The following is a 23,538-nucleotide window of genomic DNA, read 5'->3' on the forward strand; positions in this document are numbered from 1 at the left end:
CTTTCGGCTTTTCCGTCCTCCTCCTCGGCTCCCCCTCTCTTTCAGTGCCGACGTACGCCTGCAGAAAGGGAGCGGGATTTTGTCAGGCCGGAAAGCGGCAAGCGGGGGCGGAGGCGCGGAGCTATCATCAGCTAGCTAGCTGTGTCCGAATGGGCATGGCCATGGCCGTGCCGTGCCCGTGCGGGAGGGAGTCAGGGGGTGTGGGGAGTGGGGTTGGGGATGGATTGGGCAGCCGCGGGGCGCATCGGGAGGCGGGCCGCCGTGGTGCGTGGCTGGATTGGAGAAGCTTCCACGAAGCAGAGGACCGGTGGTCGTGGCCATGGACGGGCTGGGGGGGCTAGCTGTGGATGGATGGATGCCCTCGACGGGTAGGCTTTTGGAGGCTGAAAGATGGGTACAAAGGAGAGCTTTTCGCCGGGAGAGGTGCTCGGAGCGGGGGACGAAAGGAAGCGCAAAGCGGAGCGGAACAAAGCGGGCAAAACAAGAGGATTCTCCCATTGCATTGCATTGCATTGAGTTCATGATGAGTTCTCGTGCCTCTTCTTTATATTAGAGGGGTGACGAAAAATGAAATGATAGTGCTTTTCCATTTCCTTTTCATCTTTCTCTGATGGGATGATCAATTCAGCTGTGAATGAACCGTGAATGCACATTTACCAACGTCCTGTTCGTTTGATCGTTTCTCCTGTTCGTTAGATCGTTTCTGTAGCTTATAAGCCGGCTGATGCTGTTTTATCGTGAGAAAAAAACAATGTATCGTGACTGATAAGCATGGCTGATACGATCCAGCGAACAGGGTGATTAATCATGTAGTACTAGAGGAAAGGTGAATGATCATCTAACAGTTCTTCAAATGATCAGACTCATCAGAGTAGTCCATTTCTCCTGACGAAGCTTGGAGTAGTAGCGAATTTGCAAATCCAACTTATTCTCTTGATGTGCAGATATCCAGACAAGCCTGCAAACACGACAGATAACCCAATTTCCATTGCCCCTAATTCCCGAAAAGGGATCCTAGAAAGTGCGAGATCAGGGCATCAGGCATCTGCCGCCCGGCTGCCCGCCGAGGGGCCCAGGCAGAGCACTGCAGCAGACAGCGTTAGCAGACGCGCTGCTCTGCTGCTGTTCTCTCATTCTCTGGTGGCTCTGGCTTAGCTCTACAATCACCTTTGCTGGCCCTAGAAAAAGCACCCTGTTTACGACATCATGGTCTTGCTCGTCGGGGCCCGGGTTCTCGCCGTGCTATCCCCAAATCTCCCTCGGAAAGCTGGAAGCGGCACACCCCGTCCATGTGAGCAGAAAGAGGCCTTCTTTAGCACACGATGCTGATGCTCTGCGCTCCGCTTTGGCCGTGTGTGCGTCAGTGCGTGCGCCCTGTCCTTGTCCCTAGCTCTCTAGCCGCGCATGGTATCCGAGGCGGCTGGCGGCGGCGCTTGGTTATCGTCGGCTAGGGCTGACGAGACGCAGCAGGGCGCACGAGGTGCCCCGCTGATGCCCCCCTGATGCTCCCGGTAGCTCGGATGGAGTCTTGGAGATGTGGGAATTTTTCTCTTGGCAATGGGGAAGTAAGAATTCAATTTTCCATGTTTTTGTTCGGCACACCTGCATGAACTCCACGCGCCTAATTCCACAGTTCCGTCCGTTCCTAAATTATATAGACAGCCAAAATTCTATAGCTTTAAGCCTTTAATTAAGTGACATAGCTTTCACTCTATACAGTAAGACTACGTATAATCAAACTGATCTATAATTTGGAACGGATGAAATATATGCTTAAATACGTTTCATGAATTCATAGAAAAAGAATTGAAAAACTTTGATTTAGAACAAAGAAGTACTAGTAAGCTATAATTTAGAATAGACAAAGTATTCCACTGGCCGCTACAGGCTACATTGAACGCCGATGCCCTCACCCTCAGGCCCTGACACACAAAAAATATATATAATTTGAATAGTTCATGCTGTGAACAGTAATTACTTCTCTTTAGGGTCAAAGGTAAAGCTCCCCTCTGCATTGCACTTCTTTTGAAACGAAATCAGCGTGGCGCGTCAGTCCTATGGCACACATGCGACAGGGAACTAGAAAGGTCATGAGGTGACGCCCAGTGGGCGGTGAGCCGGTGACTGATACTCAGACAGATTTCTCGAAGACAATGCTTGCGCTCTGCAATTTGACTTCACAGAAAGGAAAATCATCAGACTGGGGTCTCGCTGCCAGTTGCAGATTCATTCAGTCACACAGGACTACAGGAGGAACAGAAGCATCCGGCACGTCATCACAGCTGGAGAAAATTCTGGGAGGACGAATCACAGTATTGGCCCAGTCCAATAACATACAAAGCCTTGTTATGGGTTATTCCCAGACATGTCAGTCGGCGCACGGTAGATTTCGGATGATTTCGGATGATTCAATAGTGTTTGGATTACCTTCTCAGGAAAACCAGTGGCAGATCACTTGAAAACAATCACAGCCCTCAAACGATCTACTTTTCATGGCAGTAGATTATATATCCACGAAGATGCACGGGTCGGCTTGTGTATTACAAACCATAGTCTTTTCCCCAAGGCAATCACACATTATACACCTCCGACATGGCCCATCTTATTTTGTCAGCGAACTTGATATCACTGCTCGTTTGGCCCATCAGTACTAAGCCATCATTGGCCCATCAACCCTGACCCATCGTTGGCCCATCACTTAGCATTGGGCAGTATTACTACTTTATTAAGCTATAACTTGATCTTAAAAAAACTAATAATGCATGCAGCATGCTCTACTTTATTTAGCTAACTGATAGTATGAATGACAGATGAAGCAGCTCCGAAACTTAACAAGCACACGAGGGGAGAAGAGGCATCGTGTTTACGCGGCGGCAGTAGGAGGCGGACGGTGGCCGGCGGCCTAGCAGGACTCGGCAGTGGGCGCCATGGAGTGGCAGAAGTGCCACAGGCGGCGGCGAACAACTGGCACGGAAGGGTCTTGTAGCGCGGGTGGCGGATCACGGGGCGCAGCTCCTCCAAGCCGTGCGCGAACCTGCAACGCCCGTCGTAGGGGCACGCGCCGCGCTCCCACTTGTTGCACAGCTCCGTCTTCACGGCGCCCTGCCGGAACGCATCCACCTCCACCTCCCCGTCATCCTTCTCCTTCTCCCCTGCGTCCTGCGATTGCCATTTCCATTGACATCACGAGGTCAAAAGTCAAATACAGAATCTGAGTAAACTAATTAATCCAGTTTACATCTGGTTTGCTGTATTAAGTCAAATCGATGCATCATCGAATCAAATATCAGCTATCACAGCAACTGCTAATCAGTTTCTAACCTAAATGCAAATGTTGTGAACTGTCTAATCCAAAGCACATATTCTTACATTCTAAGACCTTGTCCGGATATAGTCGGATTCGCATCAATCCACGTGGGTTGAATAGATTGAAGTGCAATTTGAACTAAATTCCACCCCAATCCACCACAACACACGTGGATTAAAGTAAATCCGATAACATCCAAACAAGACCTAATAGAAGAATTTAACCGAAGCCGCTGCTTCTTCAGATTGAGTAAACTTAAGAAAACCATAACATCGCCATAACTTTTGTGCTTTCCTTCAGTTAAAGCTGGCCATCCCAACATCTATTTGCAGCATAACCAGATGCATAACACGAGTAAAAGTTTCGAGCTGTAATTTTGACTTTCAGTTGCTTAACCATAAGATGCGTTCTTACGAATTTGAAGTACACAATTCTTAATTAAACCAATTCAGCATAGCCTGAATGCCTGATAACTCATTCATTGTAAATGCTAAGCTAATGCCAACAACAAATTGCCATCCTCGTGTGATTTTGTAAGCTTAGTGTTAAGTTTTTCACCATTCTAATTGTAGCGAACACCAAATTCTTCCCGACCATTACCAATTTCAGGAATCAGTGCGCTCTTCTGTGTCAATTTCCTTCGAGGTGAACAGGCAAGAGTATGTGCGGTGTGCAATTGAAGGTACTGAACGGTAGGAATTGGGGGCTCACCTCCATCGCCTGAGACGCGCGAACACGGAGGCGCTGTGGTGTGGCCACGCCCTGCGGCTGCTTCTTCGAGAGGAAGCCCTTCGAACGTATGATGATGCTCTTCGGGGTGCTTGGAGCTTCCGCCTGCGTTGGCTTCGGCGGCGGAGTCAGAGCTACCGCTGACGCCTGCTTACTCTGCTCAGCGGCATCGAGCTCTTCGAGGAGCAGGGAGAGGTGCAGGTTCTCGGCGCCGAGGCGGACGCGCTCGAGGCGGAGGTCGGCGAGCTCGGCTGTAGTGTCTCGCAGGTGGAGGACGCAGTTATCGTAGCGCTCGGTGATCGCACGCAGGAGAGACTCCGCCATCTTCACCTGCTCGCTGTCCCGCTCCTTCGAGATCCTGGGTGAAGAGCTGTTTCCGCAACCGCGACTGTCTGAGACGGACGATGAGGGCGAGTTGAGAAGTGGCTCCAGCGGCGACGCCTTCTTCGTCGTGCTGAACCCGGAGCCGTTGCCACCGCCACGGCTGTCGGAGATGGACGATGAGGGCGAGTTGAGAAGTGTCTCCAGCGGCAACGCCATCTTTGGCGTGCCGAACACGGAGCCACTGCCACTGCCACGGCTGTCGGTGACTCACGATGACGATGAGGGCGAGTTGAGCATGTTAATAGTTGATGTCCACCGATAGGCCTAACGGATTATTAGACCTTTGGATCTGCGTCTTGATCGAGGGCGCTCCAACCCTAATGTGGTTGGTGGGCTCCTATCGCACAGCACTATAAATAGAGGAGTGGGGAACTGGGCGACTAACAAAGTTGACCGGAGCCACCGTAATCCCACCACAGAGAATCCGATCTAAAGGAGTGCTGCCAGCGACGAGATGTCCCACCGCACCGCCATCGCCCTTGCAGCGTCATCACCGGTCCACTGCATCGCCACCACGACGCCAACAACCCCACGGTACCGACGTCTACCCTGCTGCGGTGCAACTACGGGGTGGCGAGGAGGCTTACCCCGAATCTACGGATACATAGGTACACCATGATTCTTAACATTGATACCAGAGCCAGGTTGCCAGTGTGTAACCCTAACCCTAACCGGGTAAAAGCAAATTGAAAAGAGACCGGGGGTGACGGACGTCATTGGAACCCCGGTCACCACCGCCACCGCGCGGGGGAAAAGTGCCACACCGCCGTCCTCGCAGGCGCGCGGCAAGAAAACAAGAGAAGAACATCCGTGATCGGATTAGAGAAGAGATAGGGGTTTCGGCACTTCAAGCCAAACCCTAACCCATGGACAGACCGTGGGAAAGAAAAACCTTAACCCTAACTAGGTGAAAGAAAGAACAAAGGAAGAAGGATTCGGCCTAGAACATAATCAAAGCCGAACCCTAAACTAGAGAAGAGAAAGGGGAAAGGATCTCAAGAACCCTAAAATGAATCCACATCTCGATCTCGAATCAAAACCGAATCAGGTTCTTGAGAACCCTAACCCTAACTCGTGACGAGGAAGGGAAGAGAATGATTCGGTATAAATAGAAAAGAAAAGAAATCAAAAGAAAAGCAAAACCCTAACCCTGGATCTCGATTCGGATGAACTCCAAAAAGAAAATAAATCAAAAGAAAAGCGAAACCCTAACCCTAGAACGAATCCCCATCCCAAATCGGTTCAATCCGAGCACCAAAAGAGAATCAGAGAAGAAAACCAAAGAAAGAAGAAGAACAGTCCAAACCCTAATCCCTATCACCGGTTCGGATAAGAGAAAAGAAAACCAAATTGGAGAAGGGAATAGGGGGAACAGACCTACCTCGCCGTGCGTCGGGATGACCCTTCGCCGGTGAGGGAGAAGAAGGGCCGAGCCGGGGGCAGCTGCTCGCCGGGCTCGGCCAAGGGGGCGCCGCGACCAGGCCACTCGACAGCAGCGTGCTCACCCGTTGGGGAGCACGCGTGCCGAAGAGGAGGCCGGCAATGGCGCCATGGCTGCCTCGCTCCACCGCCTTCGTCGCTCTCGGTTCGCATGCTCGGTTGTGCTCGCTGCGCTGAGGAGAGAAGAAAGAGCGGCGTAGAGAGAGAAGAGGGAGGGGCGAATGACGCTAGGGTTACGGTGGCTCCGACGCGGCGCTGGTTTTGACTGGCCGAAATGATCGCTCGACCGTTCGATTGAATTCAACGGCGCAGGATGCACGGGCCGCATCACGGCCCAGGCGGGCGAGCGCGCCGCGGCGCTTTGCCAGCCCAGGCCCACGTTGCGGCCTGGTAAGGCAGCGCGCGCGAAAGAAAGAGACGGGGCCGGCCTGAGGCCAGATCTGGGCCAGGCCACTGTGCCAGTTTTGGCCCAAGATCAGTATTTTCTTTTTTATTTTCCAGTAATTGCTTATTTCTGGAAAATGAAAAATAGCTCAAAGAAAATAGAAAAAGTAATTTTTACCTATGGGTAAAATTCAAGAAATTGAGTATACGTTTTCCGTTGTTGAACAAATTGTTTATTCTTCAGTTATTTTAAACCAATGTGATATTTAATTGGAGAAAAAGAGATTTTGACATGATTATGATGTTGTTATTTTCTGACCAATGTTGTTAATAACAATATTATAATTTTAATTATTTATGCATTAATTCTATTTCTATCCAACGGTGATGTAGAATTAGTGTGTAAGAGCAAGTTGTGAATTTTAATGATTTTATGCATTAATTCTATTTCTGTCCAACGGTGATGTAGAATTAGTGTATAAGAATAATTGTATGTTTTGATTTTGACCTACGTTGGAATCAAGGCATGCAAATGATGTTATTTTTATGTTAAAAAAAGGTTTGACCTGGTTTTTATCTTGTCTAAGGTGGACTGGGTAGTCACCTCGCCGTGTTCCACAGAGCCTGTGGCACCGGTGAGGGAGAAACAATGATGATGCCGTTTTGACAACTAAAGAGAGGGATTTTAAATTCCAAAAGATGTCCTATGACTTTGAGCATAGGAAGAGGATCACTGCCAACAAGAATTTTTTGGCTGTGATAAAGAACACGATTGAGCCTGCAATTGTGGGCTCAATCTCAGAGTGTGACACGGTCACCGATAGAATAAAGAGTCAGTTCACTGGCTCTTCAAAGACATATGGTACCCAGCTGATAAAGCAATTGGTGATAGAAAGTTAATCTAGAAATTATGGTATAAGAGAGCTCATGATGCGTCGTCGAAATTATGGCACTATCGTTTAGGCCATATTTCAAGGGGGAGAATAAAAGACTAGTTAAGAATAATATTCTTCCTCCATTAGAGCTCTCAGATTTAGAACAATGTAGAGAATGCATAAAAGAAAAGCATGTAAAGAAAATTAAGAAAGATGTCAAATGAAGCGCAGGAATTTTAGAGATCATTCACACAGACATCTATGGTTAGTTTTCTGTAAAGAGTATGGATGGTAATGATTCATTCATAACATTCACAGATGATTACTCCCGTTATGTCTATATTTATCCAATCAAAGAAAGAATAGAAGCATTGGATAAATATAGATATTTAAGGTAAAAGCTAAAATTCAACGCAATTTAAAGATTAAAATAGTCAGGTCCGACCGTAGGGGAGTACTACGGTCGGCATACCCCATATGGCCAAATTTCTGGACCCTTTGCAAGGTTCTTATAGGAGAATGGCATAGTAGCCTAGTATTCTATACCAGATGAACCTCAGCAGAATGAAATAGCTGAGAGACAGAATTATACCCTGATAGATATGGTGCGCAGTATGATAAGTTACTCCACCTTACAGATGAGCCTGTGGATGGAGGCGTTAAAAACCGCTATTCATATTCTTAATAGAGTACTAAGTAAGTCGGTGCCGAAAACACCGTATGAGTTGTGGACAGGAAGAGTACCCTCACTAAAACACTTAAGTGTGGGGGGGAGCCCTGCTGAGGCTAAAGTATTTAACCCAAAAAAATTGGGAGGCGAAATTCCAAAACAGTAAGTTACCATTTCATTGGCTACCTAGAAAAGTCAAAAGTTCTTCGTTTCTACTATCCAGAGAGACATACAAAGTTTGTGGAAACGAGACACGCTATCTTCCTAGAGGATGAATTGATGAGGGGGAGCATGGTAGCTCGAGAAATTGACCTTGAATAGAAACGGGTGTATGCGCCCACTCCAATGATTCATGAGCTATTTTTCTCACTACTTGCTGTCGCTGCACCGATAGTGTCATATACTGTGGTGTTAGCACCTGTTGTTATTCCGCCTGTGGCAACAATGAATAATGATAAGGAACCTGTTTTTCAGAATCCTATAGAACCTATTGCCACACATGAGGGAGAGCAATAACAGGCTCAAACAGAAGATGTGTCAAATGTGGAGGCCCCTAGAAGGTCTCAGAAAGTTAGAAAATCAGCTATTCCTGCTGATTATGAAGTGTACAACACTGAGAAATTTCAAATAGAGGATGATCCCACCTCATTTGAAGAAGCCATGAGAAGTGATCATTCATCAAAGTGGCTTGAGGTCATGGAAGATGAAATGAAATCTATAAATACCAATAAAGTTTGGGATTTGGAGATAATTCCTAAAGGAGCCAAAATAGTAGGCTGTAAATGGGTCTACGAGATAAAACTTGACTCTCAAGAGAATATAGAGAGATATAAAGCATGACTTGTGGCAAAAGACTTTACGCAAAGAGAAGGGATTGATTACAATAAGACCTTTTCTTTAGTCTTATGTAAGGATTCCTTCAGAATCATAATGGCATTAGTGGCACATTATGATCTAGAATTACATCAGATGGATGTAAAGACGACATTTCTCAACGGTGACTTGGAGAAAAATGTTTACATGGCACAACCGAAAGGTTTTTCATGGAAGGAAAAGAACGAATAGGATGCCGCCTAAAGAAATCTATTTATAGATTAAAACAAGCTTCAAGACAGTGATACTTGAAGTTTGATTAGACAATAAGAAATTTTAGGTTTTAAAGAGAATATAGAGGACAATTGTGTCTATGCAAAGTTTAAGAATAGGAAGTTTATCTTCCCTGTCCTATATGTAGATGATATCTTACTTGCTAGTAGTGATGTCAGTCTACTGCTAGAGACAAAGAAGTTTTTGTCCTCAAAATTTGATATGAAAGATCTTGGTGAAGCTTCGTTCATTCTAGGGATCGAGATTCACCAAGATAGAAGTAAAGGGGTATAAGGACTATCACAAAAGGCATACATAGAAAAGATCTTAAAGAAATTATGTATGCACAAATATAGTCCCTCACCTGCTCATATAGTTAAGAGCGACAGATATAGAGATTTTAAATGCCCAGAAACCAATATGAGATCGATCAAATGAAAGTGGTTTCATATGCTTCAGCTGTCCGAAGCTTGTAATATGCTCAAGTATGTACGCGCCCTGACTTGGCATTTGTTACCGGGTTACTTGGCAGATTTTAGAGCAATCCTAGAACAGAACACTGGAAATTGGTAAAGAAAGTCTTGCATTATTTGCAATGAACGAAAAGCCTCATGATGACGTATAGAAGATCTGATTCACTCCATATAGTGGGATATTCAAATTTTGATTATGCGGGAGATGATAGAAAATCCACGTCCGGATATGTATTCACTCTCGCAAAGAGGAGCTATTTCATGGAAAAGCTCAAAGCAAATCGTCACTACATCGTCCACAATGTATGACAGTTTGTAGCGTGTTATGAGGCAACGGGGCAGGTGAACTGGCTAAAGAAGTTCATACCCGATTTTGAAGATGGTTGAAGACATCTATAGACCACTAAAGTTATACTGCGATAATAATCAGGCAGTATAGTATGCTCATAACAATAAGTTAAGTGATGCTGCCAAACACATTGACATAAAGTATATTGTTGTGAAAGATAAAGTCTGGGATCATGTCATAAAGTCTTGCATATAAGTATAGAAAAGATGCTTACGGATCCGCTTACAAAAGGCTTACCACCCAACGTGTAGCTAGCATGGGTTTAAAGAAAAGCATAAAATTCCTGGACAAAAGAAGGCACAAAGATAAGTATCTATTTCAGAACAGAGTCGTGTGTTGTAGCTGTTAAATCCACCGGCAATGGACCGTGACGATGAAAATGCTCTATGCGCTAATCTGTAATAGAATGAACAAAAGTAAATGATATGAAATTGAAAGATAGTAATGAGATCAAGGGGGAGAATGTTAGTTGATCTCCTATTGGGCCCTTGGATCTACGCCCTGATCAGGGGTGCCCAACCCTAATGTGGTTGGTGGGCCCCTATCGCACAACACTATAAATAGAGGAGTGGGAAACTGGGCTCGACTAACGAAGTTGACCGGAGCCGCCGCAATCCCACCATAGAGAAACCTAATCTGAACTAAAGGAGTGCTGCCAGCGACGGGATGCCCCACTGTACCGCCATCGCCCTTGCAGCGTCACCACCGGTCCACTGCATCGCCACCACGACGCCAACAACCCCACGGTGCTGGCGTCTACCCTGCTGCGGTGCAACTACGGGGTGGCGAGGAAGCTTACCCCGGATCTACGGCTACAGAGGTACACTATGCTACCTAACAGAGCAGTGTATCCAGAGGTGATGCCTGCTTGGGCGTGCTGAACATGGAACCATTGCCAGCGCCAGGGCTGTCGGAGACGCGCGATGAGGGCGAGTTGAACAGCGTCTCCAGCGTAGACCCCCATGTCGGCGAGCTGAACCCGAAGCCGTTGCCACCGACATGTCTATCGGAGATGCACGATGAGGGCGCGTTGAACAGCGTCTCCAGCGGCGATCCCCATGTCGGCGAGCTAAAGCCTAAGCTGTCGTTTCCACCGCAACAGCCGTCGGAGACGCACGATGAGGGCGAGTCGTCGCGCAGCGTCCCCAGTGTTAGCGTTGATCTCTTCAGCTCGGCCCAACGGCCGAGTTGGCCCTGGATCTCGCGCCCTGATCAGGGACGTCCACCCCTACATGGTTGGTGGGCCTCATCTATAAAGAGAGGTGGGGACCGAAGGCTCTGAGTACGAGGGTCACCATGACCCGCCACACCCACCGACAAAACCTAACCTGATCTAGTAAGGGGCGCAGCGAGCGACGGGAAGCACCATCACCGGGACACCGTCGACGTTGGACCACTTCACCGCTACACCGCCACTGGAGCGCCACCTCTTCACCACCCTCTCTACCGATGCGATAGAAGGTTCCAGCTCCATCAAGCCCTTCGATGGTCCGTACCTCTGCTCCCCTCTCCCTCTTGATCTCGTAGTCCATGTTTTAGGACATGTTTATCCTATTCTAGTCTAATCAGCACCCCTAAATCTACTTTCTAATGATCCTGTAATTTTAACAGGCAGCTGTGATGCCCATGTCGGCGAGCCGAAGCCGCAGCCATCGCGGCCCTCGAAGGAGAGGCGAGATAGCCTCAGTGACGACAAGAATGCCAGCTCCTCCATCACCTCCGCTCGCGCTCGAACACCCAAGCCACGAAGCAAGAGCAACGGAGCGATGAAGCTAGGGTTCGAATAATAAGGAAGATTGTGAGGTCGTGGCGGTTACCCTGTCGTCGTTGGCCTGGAAAACTAGAGGGAAGAGAGGTTAGTTGGGCATGTACTGCCCTATTCGTTTGGTTGATAAGCCATGGCTGAAAGTACTGTTGGTTGATTTATTATGAGAGAAAAATACTGTTCGTTAGCTGAAAAAGTACGACTTATAAGCCAAACGAACATGACGTATATAGAGGTCCGTTGCCGACCAGAACAGAGGACAGAATTGACTTGTTTCTCCTGGTTAATGAAACAGAGCCTCCTACAAAACAGGACAAGAGTTTGTTCACAATTAATAACTGAATCTTTCGCAAAATAATAATAATAATAGCTGAAACAACATTTCCTGTAAAAAGAAACATGGAGACACCACAGGTTGGGTCTGAGATATATTTATCCTATACAGCCAGATTAACATATGTAGTAGTTGAATATGTACAAGACAGGGGAGTGGAGGCATGCATTCGTGTGCCGTGACATAGTATCACAGCTGCAGTACATGTACATCCCACAGAAACTGTCAAGAACATTACATTTCTTGGTTGAGCAGCACACAGAAGTTTGCAGTCAAGTAAATATATGTTGAATTGATGATTGAGTAATGTATACAAGCCTACAAGGGCAGAGTATCAGTAATACGGATTACTGTACTACTGATGTATCAGTGACAATCAGGCTGGCTTTATTAGGTTGTTAGAAAGAACATCGAAGAAATTAAAGCTGGGATCTCCAAATAACATCTCTGTAAATAATACAACAACGATGGAATAATTTAGTGCTTCAGGCGATCTTCCCGGTGAGGCAGATACAGTTACTTTTCAGGACGAGTCGCTGGAAGATCTGATGCTCGGAAAGACTTCTCGAGCAGCTGAGGAACAGTTAGTTTCAGCTCAAAGGTCAATTTCTGAAGCACATAACAGAGGGTTGTCACATCCTGCATGGCACGATGCGCACTCCCTGTGAGTGGAATTTTGTAGCGTTCTCTCAGGTTCTTCAATGACACAGAACTGAGTTTTGACCCTGCAAACCAAATATGAATAGGAGGTTTAAAATGCATCTTACTTCATCAACAAACACTTAATCACGAAATTGTAATGCTATAGGCAGAAATAGTTAAATGACAAAACAAAGTTTAGCTTGCTAGTTCATCAACAACAACGGTGCACAGTACATTGCTGTATTTCATCAATTTATTGTACTGGAAAAGTGGAAAACAAAAGCTCTTCAGAACAATATGTCTATGCAAGGAAATGGAAAACTTGACAAGAGAGCATACCATTAGAATCGACCAATTGTCTTGCGATAGGAAGAGTATCTACAAAGAGCCAATCACCAGGCATCTCTACTTTACACCGTCGGAACTCAAAGATGAGAAAGGGTACGTCAAAGGAACGCGCATTATGAGCAACCCACATAACTGGTTTGCCGTCCATTTGACGACTCCACACATATTGTAGCAGAATGGGAATAAGCTCTCCAAATCTGCATAGCCATACATGAGACCACCATGATTATAAAAACAAATGCGTAAAAAATAATAAAGGGTAATCATGTTTCAAATGAATTGTAGTTCAGAAATTAAGTTTAACTATAATTTGTAACCTTTATACAACAATAACAATAACAAAGCCTTTAAGTCCCAAACAAGTTGGGGTAGGCTAGAGTTGAAACCCAACAGAAGCAATCAAGGTTCAGAATTTGTAACCTTTATATGTTAAAAAAAATATATAATAAGTTGCAAATTGCCTCTAGGAAGTAACATATGGGAGATTGATCCTAGTACATAGTTCTTTCTTCACATGACTGCATTTTCAGAACATAATACTGCCTTGTTCCCTCATCTCATGGTTATAAAGTAGTGATATTTGAGCATGTTAGCAAGCAATGAAAAACAAAAACAAAGGATACATGGGATAGAGAAAGTGATCCTCAATTTCCCCTATTTTAGTGTTCAACAGGGGACTTCAGATCACGCCTTACTGCTAGTAAACTAAATATGACACTTGGCATATTTGGCATAACAAAGCATGAACATACCTTGGAACATCAGGTCTGCAGAGCATGCTGTTGCTAATACCATGAACATATGAATTTCTCACCTCTTGCTCGGGATTTATGAGTGTCTGGAAAGTGCTATTCTTTCCCCCCATAAGATCACGAACAGCAAACTCAATAATTCTGTCATCACGACGTGAGAAGCCTGTAGTTTCAATATCAAATACAAGGATAGTTGCAGGCCATTCGGTCTTGACCCCAGAAAACTCTTCCTCAACATTGTAGCAATGAAGTGATTTAAGCTGCTCAAGCTCTGACTGCTTGAACACTTCAATTGATGATTCAACCGATTTACCGTGCAAATGACGGCTATTGCTAAATGACTGCTTACTTCCTTTTCTTGTGTTTCTTGCTAGCACTGTTGTACTAAGAGGTCTACTTTGATGTCTTCTGCTTGAGAGGAAAGTTTCATATATTAATCTGCTATGGTATTTAAGCCACCTGATACTGCAAGTGTCTCCTATAGAGTTCCTTAGTAGATGGAAGTTCCCACAGCAAATGGAAGACAAGGACATTGCAGAAACAGAATGAATGGGGCATCAAAGGTATTGCTACTCCTATTTTTCAGTAGCTAGTTTTCACTGAATATTGGATAACCCTTCAGCATTAATCCTGAAATGATAAGCAAAAATTAGTTTTTATCAGGAAATTAAACTGATCCAGGATCAGAAATGAAATAAATGTTATCATCACGCACCACATATCATATCATGTTGACACAAGTAATCATCGAAACAAGCCCAAAACAAGACAGCAAAGCAATTTCAATGTCATGCATATGAAAACATAAGGGTACTGAATGAATCATAAAACACAAACCCAACATAGAGATTTTGATCTTTCTCATTAAACACTTGCATTGCTTCGGAGTGTACAATACACATGCATGTGTCTGTCATCTAGCCCTTCTTTCCTTGGTTCCCTGTTATGTGCCAAAGAGCTAAACTAGTAACCAAATGTCCAAATGTTTCATTCTCATAGGAATTATATTTTTTTCATTGCTATGCAGCAGCAGAACCAGCACCAAATTCTGCAGATGGAGAAAGTAATTAGATCTTCTGTATCCCCTCGGAACTGCTCGTTTAGTATTAGCTGGATCACATCTGTATTGCTCCGGGAAAGGCCTACCAGTAATCCTTGCAGGAGCAGCATCCTCTTTCAAACCGGTGAAATCGAATTCTATCCCTCATAATAATAACACGGCAAAGTACCTTTGAGATTATCTTCATCCATTCATGACAGTCACTGCAAATCTGCAAATTCTTTGAAACCATTATTTCTGTCCCTGGACCAGTCTTCAGGACACTATAAGCCACTGCTAGCTTCTCACTATGGAAGGTAAGGTTTTCTTCTCTTTCCTCCTCCGAGACATCTTTTGTTACTAGTTCAGTCAATGGAACATAACCTTCAACCTTAGCTCTTTTACATAATCCATGCAGCACTAGGTATATATCCTCGGTGTCTGGATGAGATCTATCACCAGCTTTAAATTCATGGGTGCTTCCCCCTAACTCAACCCAACTCAAGCCTTTGCTCTTCCTAATTTTCTTTTGTTTCCTCTGTTTCCATACTTCCTCTGAATCATTCCATCTATTTGCTGATGAATAGATGTTTGAAAGAAGGGTATAATCCCCACTGCCATGGCATGCCATATGCTCAATAGTGACCTCACCTAATTTTGTTTGGCGATATCTGCGACAGGCACTAAGTAATGCCCTCCATATCACAACATCAGGCTTTACATTCATCGACATTACCAACTTGTATGCCTCATCCAGCAACCCAGCTCGCGACAACGTATCCACCAATGCACCGTAGTGCTCAACTTCTGGTGTGATAGAATACTCTGTAGTCATTGATCTGAAGTATTGGCGAGCCTCTTCAACCATGCCACAGTGGCTGCAGGCTGTCAAGAGTGCAACAAATGTAACCCCATCAGGAACCAGCTCTTCACTTTTCAATTTATGGAACAAAATCACTACATCGGAGCCAAGACCATGCGATGCCAAGCCACTAATCATTGCATTCCAGACAGAAATATGGTTTCTCTTGACTTTATTGAATATCTCAGTTGCCACATCAATTCTTCCACATTTGGCATACATGTCAACAAGTGCTGAAGTTAAGATATGATTCATTTCCACCCCCAGTTCAGTCATCAGATGATGCACCCACACTCCATACCGGCGAGCACCAGCTCGAGCACATGCTGACAGAACTGAGGAGAATGAGAAGCAATCAGGGACAAGGCCTGAACTGACCAACCTGCTAAAAATATTCATTGCTTCTTTCAGGTGTGAGCTCCTTACTGCACCGGCAATCATTGAATTCCAAGATACCAAGTCCTTGACAGGCATCCTCTTGAAAATCTGATACGCCTTATCTAGCTGTCTGGTCTTCAAGAATCCCATAAGCATCAGATTGCCATGGAAGGGATCGGTACTCCACTCCAGCATTGACCAAAATAGTTCACGTGCTTCCAACATGTGATCATGGGCAATATATAACTTGAACAGAGGAGGTGTTATATGCTGATTAGATAGCAACCCAACTTTAGTGAGACGACAATGGATTTCCATGGCAGCATAGAAGTCAGAGCATTTTGCACAAGCTCTGAGAAGGAGAGCATAAGTTCTGTAATCAGGGCAGAAAGCAGTGAAATGGAGCAAAGTGCTATAGTCCATAAGTGACTTTTGTGGGGAGCCTTTCTCTAAAGAAGCTCTGAGGATGGAGTTGCCATATCGAAAGAAGATTCTGTAGGGATGTTTCTTCAAACAGCTCGTGTAAGACATATTTGCAAACAAGCTTCTGAAAGCGAGTTCACAAGAATGAAGGAGGAAAAGAAAAACACCAGGCAGCTAGTTTTTAAAGTCCTCCTGCGACCTAATTTATCCAGAATGAAGTTGGACAACACCATAAATCACATAGTAGCAACTAAGGTAATCAGGCAACATGAACTCTATGCTCGTTGACTATCCTGAAATGAATGAATAAAATGGCCATCAATTCTTGTGCACGGATTTATTAAAAACACAAAGTAAATATTAAGAATATTGGACATGGAGCAGCCACATTTTCCTGGTAACTAATTATCATCTTTCTAATAATGAAACTCATGGCGGTTGTTTATTATGATACTATTTAAGTCAAGCAGATATATTCGATAGTAAATAACAATGCTAGACCATCCAAGTCATTTCACACCTAGTCCGTGTCTTGCTCCTCTACACTCGTACGGTCGTACCATAATTTATATCTTACACGTTACAGTTCTATAGCAATCAGATGCTCAACAGCTCATCAATTTGCAGGGCATGATACAGAAATGCATGTGGCCCAATAGAACTAGGGGCAAATATAGGAAGCATCCGTTGAACTATCTAAACAGCATATACACATTCATACTTAAAAAAATCATCAACAGAAAGTCGGAAACCAACTAAAAACTAGCAAATCTGGCTACAAGAAAAACTCAACGGCAGTCACAGCGATGCATCCCAGGTGCTCGACGAAATGCCCCCACCGAAAAACAACCAAAAAGTGCATCAATGAGGTCCCAGCAAAGATTAAAGCAGGTACCTGCGAACCGGCCGAGGCAACCAAGATCCAAGACGGCGAATGAGCGAAGAGAGACCGGGAAATTAAGCGGCAGGGACGCACTGATACAGGGTAGGGTGGGGAAGAAGCAAGGGACGACACGGAAGGGATATTCCTTGCGGGGATGCGAAGGCGAGGGAGGGGGAGGGAGCGAGCGAGAGAAGCGTGGAGGACAGGAGCGACGGGTGTGGCGAGCGGAGAGGGAGGAGGAGTGGGGGTTCGGGAACTGGAGGCCGGGCGGGGCGGGGGCGGAGGGCGGGCGCCCGTTGTTAGCGGATCAACCGCGCCGCGGGCGTGGGGGTGACGATGTGGCCTCCAGTTTCTGCAAGTGGCACGTGCTTCCGCCGTCATTAGGGAAGCGCTCGCTTTGAAACGGTTGGTTGGTTTGGCTCTCGCTCGGCTCGGTGGTGGTGGTCAAACTCTGCTTTGGCTGGAATGGACGATGTTGCGTGCTGGCTGTGGGCCAGGCCGTTTGCTCCAGAAGATTTGGGCCTACCGGGCTGTGTTTCAGTGGGAAATGGGCTAGCACTATAGCAGTGTGGGTGGGCTTACGGGAGTAGAACTGAGCTTAGTTTTCCTTGGGCCCTTGATAGTGCTGAGATGAGAGGCCCGTTTTGTAGCTCAACTTCTTCAAAGGTAAAAACTTTGTACTTTATCTTTTTCGTGTGGGCCCGGCAAATGAGGAACAAATCAATTGCCAGGCACAGTCATGGAGTTGGCAGCGGAGACCTATCTTACCATATGAATCCTGCTACCAAAAGAGGGCCAGACAGCGTGGCCACGTCAGCTGCTTTTCTCGGCCATCGGATCGGCCGGGCGGACGGCCCAGATCGTGCGAACCCCGGTCTTTTTGCAAAAAAACCCTCTAAACTTAGTGGAATCAACCCGCAGTACAGGCCTCATCTCATATTTTTTTCAAAAAAGCCCTCGAACTCTACCGAAATCAACCCTCAATCCAGGCCCCCCTCCTCGCAGCGGCTGGTGAGGCGAGGATCTGGCCGCGGGCTCTCGGTGCGGCGGCTCCTGGCCAAGGCGTGGGTGCGGCTGGCCGCGGGTCGCCGGCGCGAGTGGCGGCGCGCAAAAGCCACCTGCGCGGGTCCCTGCTACCGGCGATCTGACGAGGCAGTGGGCTCCAGGCGCTGCGGGGTCTCCCGACGCGGCAGCGGGATCCAGGCGTGGCGCCGATTACCGGCACAGTGGCCCCATTCCCCAACCACGGGGCGCGGCGTCGATTCCCTGGGATCTCGGTACTGCCCTGCACCGGCGACAACGCCTTTGGCCCTGATGCCGTCGGGGACCTCGCACTCGCTGAAAGGTCCCAATGGCTAGAGGGGGGGTGAATAGCCTAATAAAAATTTCTACAACAACACTTAACCAAATGGTTAGACAATTATGAGGCGAAGCGAGTGTTGCACTAGCCTACTTAAAATGCAAGCCACCTACCACAATTCTAGTTTAGATAGTGTCTATTCACACAATAGCAAAGACACTATCCTATGTTAGTGTGCTCTCAAAGACTAACTAAAGAGCCACACCAACCAAGCAAGCAAGCTCTCACAACTAGCTACACTAAAGAGCTTGTCAACTAGTTTGCGGTAAAGTAAAGAGAGTGGTTAGGATAGTTATACCGCCGTGTAGATGAAGAACCAATCAATCACAAAGATGAATAACAATGAAGACCAATCACCTCGGAATCAATGATGAAGACAATGATTTTTTTACCGAGGTTCACTTGCTTGCCGGCAAGCTAGTCCTCGTTGTGGCGATTCACTCACTTGGAGGTTCACGCGCTAATTGGCTTCACACGCCAAACCCTCAATAGGGTGCCGCACAACCAACACAAGATGAGGATCACACAAGCCACGAGCAATCCACTAGAGTACCTTTTGGCGCTCCGCCGGGGAAAGGTCAAGAACCCCTCACAATCACCACGATCGGAGCCGGAGACAATCACCACCTCCGCTCGACGATCCTCGCTGCTCCAAGCCGTCTAGGTGGCGGCAACCACCAAGAGTAACAAGCGAAATCCGCAGCGAACCACGATCACTAAGTGTCTCTAGATGCAATCACTCAAGCAATGCACTTGGATCACTTCCAATCTCACTATGATGATGAATCAATGATGTAGATGAGTGGGAGGGCTTTGGCTTAGCTCACAAGGTTGCTATGTCAATGAAAATGGTCAAAGATATGAGCCACAGCTGGCCATGGGGCTATAAATAGAGCCCCCATCAAATAGAGCCATTATACCCCTTCACTGGGCAAAACGCGCTCTGACCGGACGCTCCGGTCATACTGACCGGACGCTGGCCCTCAGCGTCCGGTCGCCCGATGGATGCCACGTGTCATCACCTTCAAACGCTGTTCGTCAGATTTCAATGGCTACGAAGCTGACCGGACGCTCCGGTCAAAACTGACCGGACGCTCAAGCCCCAGCGTCCGGTCGTTTCCAGTAAGCTCCCCGAGGCATGTTTTTTCGACCGGACGCGTCCGGTCCACCTTGACCGGACGCAGCCAGCGTCCGGTGCTCAACCCTAGCCTACTGTGCCGTCTGACAGCTCGACCGGACGCAGCCTTTCAGCGTCCGGTCGCTGAGTGACCCAGCGTCCGGTCAGTAGACCGACGCCAGCATCATTTCGACCAACTCCATTTCAACTCTAACTTCTTCACCCTTGCTCCAATGTGCCAACCACCAAGAATTTTGCATCCGGCGCAATAGAAAATAGACATTTCATTTTCCCGAAAGCGCCGAAACCCATCTCAACCCTACAACCACCTTGTGCACATGTGTTAGCATATTTTCACAAATATTATCAAGGGTGTTAGCACTCCACTAGATCATAAATGCATATGCAATAAGTTAGAGCATCTAGTGGCACTTTGATAACCGCATTCCGATACGAGTTTCACCCCTCTTAATAGTACGGCTATCAAACCTAAATGTGATCACACTCTCTAAGTGTCGTGATCACCAAAACAAAATAGCTCCTACAAGTTATACCTTTGCCTTGAGCTTTTTGTTTTTCTCTTTCTTCTCTTCAAGTTTAAGCCCTTGATCATCTCCATGCTATCACCATTGTCATATTATGATCTTCATTAGCTTCTTCTACTTGAAGTGTGCTACCTATGTCATGATCACTTGATAAACTAGGTTAGCACTTAGGGTTTCATCAATTCACCAAAACCAAACTAGAGCTTTCACTCGCCCTCGAAGGTTGGGTGCTCGATCGTTGGTCTCCTTTTGCTATTCCTACCTCCTGTTTGATGAACAGTGTCTGTTCGTTGAAATGTGTGGCGCTACAAACATTTCTGCTGTGCACACAAGTTGTCTGATGGATTGAATTACTGAGTTCCAGCTGGAGTACAATGGCACTTTGTATTTTTAGTTTAATTTGCTTACACCTTAAGTTATAAACATAGATCGAGTCAGTTTGTGTAATGTCGATGCACAATCTAGATTGACTGACCACTGATTCTAACAAGCAAGAGCTCTTTTTTTAGTTCTGCGCTGTGGTTCAGTGACCCTTGACTTTATTACTAAATAGGTGCTTATGCCCATCTGCTGACCTGATCAACTTTCTATTTAGATTTAGCCTTAATGGATATAGAATATGATCACATTATTTTTCCCTTCGTACAATCTAAAATTCAACTTTGTTCATTGCTTTTTTTTGTTGCTATTCCTTTGGTTAGTTCTGATGCTTCTGTGGAATTCTTTTGGCTGGTTTTCCTTAAAAGATTCTTGCCAGTGAAACGATTTATCTTTCCACACAACAGAATTGTCCATCGTCTTCAGCTGTCAGCTAATATGTGGCTGAAGAGCTTCCAGATCCAGACCCCACTACCTTTTTTAGTGTCCCGACTACTGCTCCTTTGGATTTGTATTGTGTTCCATTTGTACATATAGATGCGAACAATTACGAAAAAAGAGTTTTTCTTATTAATGTCTGTGTCGATTGATGTTAAATTTACATTTGTATGTTCATGCATTGTATACACATCCATTTTACTTCCTGTTGCAGATCTGCTACCCAAATATGCTGCTCAATATTTACTAGAAATATAGTTTTCATGAAAGGAAAATCTTTGTTGACTGTTTTGCAATAGCAGTTGAAAGTTAAAACTCGATGATATAGAGCACATTGATATAGAGCACATCAGCATAACATGGCAACCAATTTCCTCAGTGCTCTATATATGACTACTAACTTTAGGTTGTCAATAACAAAACTCTTGGTTGTTGCTTCCTAAATTTGCCTTCTTAGTTGACATATATAGGCAGGGTTGCACCCTGATCCAGACTTATTTTGGATTGTTTCTATAGCCCTTCGCTATCAGCCAAGGTCATGGCAGCTTCCACTGCTACACAGTACATGGATCTTCGAGCACTTCTAGCTTGCCAAATGCCAAGGTGCTGGACAGTGGACACTGGATGCATAAATGTTATACCTATTTAATTTTCCATCTTTACACTCTTCGTATATGCTATCTTATATTACATGTAATTAGGCAAATGAGCAAAGTAAAAAGGTATATGAACTGTAATGTAGCCTATAAGACTCATTCCTTCTTAGTTTACTATTACCAAAAATTGGTATTTTTCTCATTCCAGGAGGCTTCCAAGTAAACTTAAGGTATAATCGGTAATGCTTAATGCTTATTCACACCAGCATCTTATTATAGTCATCCTACATAGATGTTTTTATATGTCAGTTTTCGTTTGTGAACATTTATTGTCACTGTTGTGATACCACATACATGCTCATTCTTTTCCCACAAGAAAGGTATATGACTGATTGTGTTGCAGGTGAGGCTCCATTCACAAGAAAAAAAATAAGATTGCTTTGTAGCAGAGTTGGAGCATTTCTGTAGCTCACCATTTGTGGTTGTGATCAATGAAAGGTAAGCACACAAAGACAGAAACAGCTGTAGTTTTCTAAGCATGGATTCGATGAAACGAAGTTATAGTATGGTTTGGGACTGCAAATACACCAATTTAAAAAAAAATGTAAAAAAGCAAATATTTAGCCAAAGCTTCATCATCAGTCTGACTGATGCTGCTTTACACCTACCAATCGGATTGCCTTTGTATCAGCAAGTGTAATATATTAAAAAATAACATGTCTTGTTGTGATTAAGCAGCCTCTTCACCAACCTGGAGCTGTCAGTCTGGCAGCGCTGAACTATCCAACCGGAGCTCGAAGCTTGATCGACCTTTATGTTTGCTATCTTAGGACATATGTCATGTTTGTATCTTTAATCCTCTATGTCAGTTATCTTAGGATTATGTTATTGGTGTGTTCTTCTCTTTCGTACGTCATTACTCATAATTAACTGTCTTGTTCCAAAATAACATATGTGGTGCCAACCCGCTTGTAGGGGCGCGCCTAATCACTAGTATTATTTAACTGCGCACTGGTATGTCCTTAAGTTTCCCTCTTATGTGACTCTCTAAATGATGTACTTGTTGATCCAAGAAAAATTCACCATACAAGCTTGCTGAGATTATTAAGATGAACCTTTTTTTCTATACATACTCCCTGTCTTACATGTAGCAGCTATGTTCGCATTTCAATCTGAGATCATAAACATAAACAAGCCAGAACTTTTGCTGCATGTATAAACCTTGTGATCAATGTATAAGCTACATACCACCTTCCGATCTTAACTCCTATATATAAGTATCTTTTGGTGTATATAATGCCTATTAAATCTGAACCGTTCAACTAAAAAAAAGAATCTCAACCGTTAGATATTACAAGAATAATCTGCAATAAACGACTACAATAAAAGCAGGTATATTGTTATGCATTTCAGCACTTGGAAATAATGAAGAAGCTATAGGGCTGGGCCAAAAATTAGACACAAATCAAACACTGGGCTCCAGAAGCATGGGCGCGGCAACGCCGCGCCATTTTTTCTAGTTCCTCACCGCAAATTGAACGGTGATGTACAGGAAATGTTAGGTTGCGTCGGTGCAAGCAGTCCGGCGCAAGTCGTAGGAAAAGGGTGGTTCATATTTTGCATGTCCTCTGCAGAAGCAGTCTGTAGTCTGCACTGATGAGAAGTCAACTGAATGATGTTTAGCTTGCAGCAATGATAGCACAGGGGTAGGCAACATGATGTTCTATTGCCCGGCACGAATTCATGCATGACGTGCATACGGAGTATATTTTATCCATATATATAAACCTTTTCTTTTCTTTTTGTTGTAAATCTCTGTTCAGCACGGAAGCATGTTAGTACCTGCATCCAAGCATATAATTTGCATGGATGATGAATATCCTGAGACCATTCTTTGGTGTACGGCTCTTAATTAATTGTCAAATGGAGGAACGAAAGCCACGTATAATTTCTGCAAGATCTTTAGTCCCAAAAGATCTGA

The 23,538-nt window shown here is 45.2% G+C and overlaps 1 protein-coding gene and 1 pseudogene across 3 annotated transcripts; both read right to left on the reverse strand.

The window, feature by feature from the left end:
• Window positions 1–2,544: 2,544 nt before the first annotated feature.
• On the reverse strand, window positions 2,545–11,411 carry LOC136500511 (putative zinc finger CCCH domain-containing protein 21; annotated as a pseudogene).
• Window positions 11,412–12,061: 650 nt separating this feature from the next.
• LOC136500518 (pentatricopeptide repeat-containing protein At5g50990-like) lies at window positions 12,062–17,405 on the reverse strand. 3 transcript variants are annotated; one of them, XM_066495897.1, is made up of 4 exons: window positions 17,136–17,399; window positions 13,539–14,168; window positions 12,778–12,983; window positions 12,062–12,521 (listed from the first exon to the last, which is right to left on the reverse strand). In XM_066495897.1, the coding sequence occupies exons 2-4, from the start codon at window positions 14,069–14,071 to the stop codon at window positions 12,313–12,315; spliced, it is 948 nt and encodes a 315-aa protein (XP_066351994.1). In that variant the 5' UTR covers window positions 14,072–14,168; window positions 17,136–17,399; the 3' UTR covers window positions 12,062–12,312. The 3 variants fall into 3 exon arrangements, with proteins under 3 accessions (XP_066351994.1, XP_066352003.1, XP_066351987.1); XM_066495906.1 differs by lacking the exon at window positions 17,136–17,399 and adding an exon at window positions 14,254–14,678; XM_066495890.1 differs by lacking the exons at window positions 12,062–12,521; window positions 12,778–12,983; window positions 13,539–14,168 and adding an exon at window positions 14,259–16,533 and having other exon boundaries at window positions 17,136–17,405.
• Between the last annotated feature and the right edge of the window lie 6,133 nt (window positions 17,406–23,538).

This window comes from Miscanthus floridulus, chromosome 1 (assembly GCF_019320115.1).
Source record: "Miscanthus floridulus cultivar M001 chromosome 1, ASM1932011v1, whole genome shotgun sequence".
Lineage (NCBI taxonomy): Eukaryota > Viridiplantae > Streptophyta > Magnoliopsida > Poales > Poaceae > Miscanthus > Miscanthus floridulus.

Coding starts and splice junctions, on each gene's coding strand:
- LOC136500518 (XM_066495890.1), bottom strand. CDS start 16,348: ATGTCTTACACGAGCTGTTTGAAGAAACATCCCTACAGAATCTTCTTT.